General features: G+C 38.4%; 1 protein-coding gene across 1 annotated transcript; it reads right to left on the bottom strand.

The window, feature by feature from the left end:
- Positions 1 to 227: 227 nt before the first annotated feature.
- On the bottom strand, positions 228 to 3,746 carry LOC142164623 (uncharacterized). Its single transcript, XM_075222759.1, has 4 exons — positions 3,566 to 3,746; positions 3,181 to 3,449; positions 811 to 874; positions 228 to 346 (listed from the first exon to the last, which is right to left on the bottom strand). Exons 1-4 carry the CDS (start codon positions 3,744 to 3,746, stop codon positions 228 to 230), a joined length of 633 nt encoding a protein of 210 aa, XP_075078860.1.
- Positions 3,747 to 5,121: the final 1,375 nt, after the last annotated feature.

Genomic DNA, 5,121 nt, shown 5'->3' with positions numbered 1-5,121 from the left:
GTCCAAACGACCCTTTCCTCCTCGAAGTGCCTTCAGTCGTTTCCAAATAGGCACTGATGCCGGTAATAGCCATGGGCGCCGGCAACAGCCATGACCGTCGGCAACAATCATGAACCACTTCCTCTTTATCGTCCATGTTGCTCAAAATTTTGAATTTCTGGGATCTGTTGTTTTTGCTTCTGAGTCGGGTTTTTGAAGTAGTCGATGTAACCGTGGCAGTAGCATCGTTATTCGTTGACCTTATTTGCTAGCCGGATTTTTGTCGGAAAATCTGTTCCGGTGAGCTCCATTAATTGCAGTTGAAGACACCACTGTTTCACCACCAATTTTTGCCTCTTGGGATTGGCTGAAGAGGAATGGATGAAAATAACTTGTGCAGTGAATATCTTCTACTGTTTTCAATGGCTTCTACGCGCCAGGGTTTTTAATGGCTTCTACTGTTTTGCACATTCACTATCATGGTAAAGTTGTGGTGTTGAGAATGGTGGGTTAAGGTGCAGTGAACAGCGAAAGAAAATTTTGGAGAAGAAAGAGTGAGGAAAAGTAGGCTCCACCAGTTAAATTAAAAAAAGAAAAGAAATAAACACAATTTTGAAAGCTTCACTTGCTGCAACGCGAGTGTAGTACACACATTTTGCCATGTCACTTTGAAGGGTTTAAGAGATACACTGAAAAATAATTTGAGGTGTCTACTTGATAAATAGATTAGTTGAGGTGTTCAAATGACCGTTGTGGACAACTTGGAGGGGTCATTTATGTATTTCGCCAAAAATAAAATTAAGAATAAAAGGATTATAAAATGAAACAAACTTCCCCATATAGCTCTATCCCCTGATTCATCCATTAAGACCATTACAATCTCAACCGGTGTATGCTATATATTAAAAAGTATAGTTATATACAGTGAAAATATAAAGATTTTTTTACAATCAGTATAATCTAATATATGATATAAATTAATTATTATTTTATTAAAGTTTTTAATTAATACTTATCATAAGAATTTACTTGTAATAATATTATAAATAATTTAATTATATAAATATTATTTATAGCGTTAGTGCATAAAACTTAAAGTACTCATATACTAAAAACACAACCAAGAAACGCAACCTTCTTCCATCTTTTTATTATCATATTCTTCTGTTTTTAGCTAACAACGACTTTGATAAAAAGGCACGTTTCATGAAGCTTTTAATCAGAGTAATTTGTTTTCAACCTTTGGCCATCAAACCAAAAAAATACAAACAATTTGTATATTCAACCTCACCTCACTATTGCTATTACTAATCATGAATTTCTTTTCTTTTCTTTCTTCTAAGTCTCAATCTTTACTTGAACACTCCCCCTACTCTTTAGCAAGCACCTAATTTATAAATACCTATCCCAAAAATTAATTTTCCTCTATATATTTCTTGTTTTTCATTGAAATCTTGTGAAAAATATTGGTTAGTCATTTCTATCATCTCTTTTTCTTGGATTTTGTAACTGCAGAATAGAGACAGGACGAAAAAATAAAAAAGAGATTTTCGAGCCTGCAACGAGCAAACAACGACGGCTTTGTATCTTGGAGAGTTTGGAATATGGAAGATAATCATAAAGAAGAGAAATTTGAGACAAGGAATACAAGTCATGATAATTATATTTGGAAGATAAAGAAGACATATTGGATTGGTTGCTTTGGGTTATTCATTATAAGCATGGGAGGTGGAGTAATATTAGGATGGTGGAATTCAAAGTTTCATTCTTCAAACAGTCAACTATGGTTGGTGCCTTTAGGTCTCATCTTGCTTATTACACCAATTATAATTTGTTTTGCTATTCTCTTGGATTCCAGTGACTACTGAGAAGTCGAACATCAAACAGTCAAATTGCCTCAAGATTATTCTCCTCATCATATGGAGATATCATTATAATTTACAGCACTTACAAGTTTGTTATTGTGATCATCATTGAATTTTGTGATAACTTAAAGAAAGTAAGTACTACTACTATAGTTCTCTTAGTTTTTTTTTCTCTCTTCATTTTGCAACTTATAGGCCATTGAATTTTGGGAGTTTGTTTTGAACTTGTTATGCGTCCTTATCGATTATGGTGTGCCAAAAAAGGGAAACAGATACCTTACATATGTGAAAAAGATTTTGTATACATACAAAGGAAAAAAAAGTATTATATTTCTTGAGTAATGTAAGTAATAAGCTCTCCATTTTAAAAAATAATGAAATGGTAAACTTACTTGTTTTAGTTACAATAAAAACAATCCAGCAAAATTCCACTAATGAGGTCTGGCGAGGGTAGTGTGTACGCAGACCTTACCCCGAAGGAATAGAGAGGTTGTTTTCGAAAGACCCTTGGCTTAAGAAAATAAAAAAATAAAAGAAGACAATATTAGTTTCACCACAGAAATCATATGAAAAATAGGAACAACACGAAATTCAGAAGAAAGATGCAAAGCAAAAGCGATAGCTAGTAAATAGGTCTTGCACTGAAAAGCGAAATAGTAAGACACAACACTGCCACTAGCTATCTTAGACAAAAACCCAACCAGACTAGTCTCACAAAGGTACAAACTAAGGCAAGACTCAACTACCTCCTAACCTACAACCCTAATACTCGACTTCCACATCTTCCTATCAAGTGTTATGTCCTCGGAAATCTGAAACCTCGTTATATCCTGACTGATCAACTCTCCCCAATAATTCTTAGGCTGCCCTCTACCTCTTGTCGTGCCCTCCACAACCAGCCACTCACACCTCCTTACCGGAGCATCTGGGCTTCTCCTCTGAACATGCCCTAACTATCTGAGCCTCGCTTACCGCATCTTGTCATCAATGGGAGCCACATGCACCTTCTCCTGGATATCATCATTCCTAATCTTATCCATCCTAGTGTGTCCGCACATCCACCTCAACATCCTCATTTCTGATACTTTCATCTTCTGGATATGTGAGTTCTTAATAGGCTAACACTCATCCCCATACATCATGGACGGTCTAACCACTACTTTATAGAAGTTACCTTTGAGTATCGGTAGCACTCTCTTGTCACACAGGACTCCAGATGCTACCTTTGAGTATTGAGTATCGGTAACCTCAATACGGTGTTTGACATCCTTGTCGATCTCCCCTCCCATTGGATAACCGACCCAAGGTACTTGAAGCTACCTCTACTTGGGACAACCTGTGATTCAAGCTTCACATCCATTCCTACTTCCCCCGGCTCAGCGCTGAACTTACACTGCAGGTATTCCATCTTCGTTCTGCTCAGGTTGAAACCCTTAGACTCAAGAGCATGTTTTTTAACTTCCAGCCTCTCGTTAACACCGTCTCGTGATTCATCAATCAGAACTATATCATCGGCGAATAGTATGCACCATGGCACCTTCCCTTGAATGTGGTATGTTAACGTGTCCATCATCAGAGCGAATAAGAATGGACTGAGTGCAGAACCTTGTGTAACTCCATTACAACCAAAAAATGCTTAGAGTCACCTCCAGCAGTCCTAACCCGAGTCTTAGCCCCATCACACATGTCCTTAATCGCCATAATGTAGGGAACCAACACACCTTTTACCTCCAAGCATCTCCAGAGAACTTCTCTAGGAACCTTGTCACACGCTTTTTCAAGGTCAATAAATACCATGTGCAGATCCTTCTTCCTCTCTCTATACAGTTCCACCAACCCCGGCATAAACCCGAACCGGTTGTCGGATACAGATAATGTCATCCTCACTCTCGCTTTAACCATCCTTTCCCACAATTTTTTGGTATGACTCACTAATTTGATACCCCTATAACTATTACAACTAGATATCAGCTTTGTTCTTATATAATGGAACCACCGTACTCCACCTCCACACATCCGACATCCCTTTTGCCTTAGAAATGACATTAAATAACATAGTTAACCACTCCAAACCTATTCTCCCCACATATTTCCAAAATTTCACCGGAATCTTGTCTGGCCCTGTCGCTCTGCCCCTACTTATCTTATGCATATCTCCCATGACCACCTCAACCTTGATACGCCTGTAGTACCCAAAGTCACGATGACTCTCGGAATGCTCCAATTTGCCAAGCACAATATCCTGATCTCATTCTTCATTCAGAAGTTTATGAAAGTAAGTCTGCCATATCCTCTTAATCTGGGCATCTTCTATCAATACTCTACCATTTTCGTCCTTGATGCATCTCACTTGGTCCAAATCTCGAGCCTTCCTCTCTCTCAACTTGGCCAGCCAGAATAACTTCTTCTCCCCGTATATAGGATCATAAGCCGCAGTCTTAGCCTCCGTGATCGGTAGCTTATCTTCCTTCCTAGCTACCTTATACCTCTCCATACATGCTCGCCTCTCCTCCTCACCTATGCTCCCCACTAACTTCAGGTACGTCGCCTTCTTCGCTTCCACTTTACCTTAGACCACTTCATTCCACCACCAGTCCCCTTTGTGCCCACCAGAGATGCGTGTCGAGACCCCTAACACCTCTCTCGCAGCCTCTTTTATACAGTCTGTTGTACCACATAGTGCTCGCATGGGCCGGTGCGGGTCTTTGTGGGTGCTGAGTGCGGTGCAAATTGAAAAAAGAAAAATTGCTATGCGGAGAGGGACGGGACGGGTTGAACTTTTGTGGGTTTAGTTTAAACCTGCCGCTGTCCCCGCCCCACTGCCATTCCTACCTGACATGATTATTGTGATGACTAACTTAAGTTTCTTATATATATATCTCACCGGTATCACAATGATTACTAGGAGTAATCAAATTAAGAGTGTTTAATTGATTGTTAGATATCGAGAACTATTAAGTTCAAGGAACTCACCATGTGATATCGATACACAATCTAATCAAAATTAGAAATTTAAGTAGGTGTTGCAATTACATAACTCTTAACTAATCTATGCTAATCGTTGCTAGTAAAAGAAAATCACGATTAACTAGTTAGAAACATAAGTGAAAAAGGATGTGAGAAAATCTAGCGCTACATTTTTTCTTTTTTAGTAACCCACGCCATTTGGAAGATAAGGAAATTATAAATCCAGGTTTATTTGTACATCACTAAATGATTTGGACAAATACATAAATATTATATACAGTCAAACCTCTTTATAACCGCATCTCTATAA

This window comes from Nicotiana tabacum, chromosome 1 (genome assembly GCF_000715075.1).
Source record: "Nicotiana tabacum cultivar K326 chromosome 1, ASM71507v2, whole genome shotgun sequence".
Classification (NCBI taxonomy): Eukaryota; Viridiplantae; Streptophyta; class Magnoliopsida; order Solanales; family Solanaceae; genus Nicotiana; species Nicotiana tabacum.
This window is presented reverse-complemented; position numbering and strand designations above follow the sequence as displayed.

Bases quoted from the DNA above. Each gene is read 5' to 3' on its own strand.
- LOC142164623 (XM_075222759.1), bottom strand. From the start codon at position 3,746: ATGGTTAAAGCGAGAGTGAGGATGACATTATCTGTATCCGACAACCGG. The intron at 875-3,180 runs GTTGTCCCAAGT...TTTAATATATAG, and splicing joins ATGTGAAGCTTGAATCACAG to CATACACCGGTTGAGATTGT. The intron at 347-810 runs GTTTGTTTCATT...ATTCCTCTTCAG, and splicing joins GGATAGAGCTATATGGGGAA to CCAATCCCAAGAGGCAAAAA.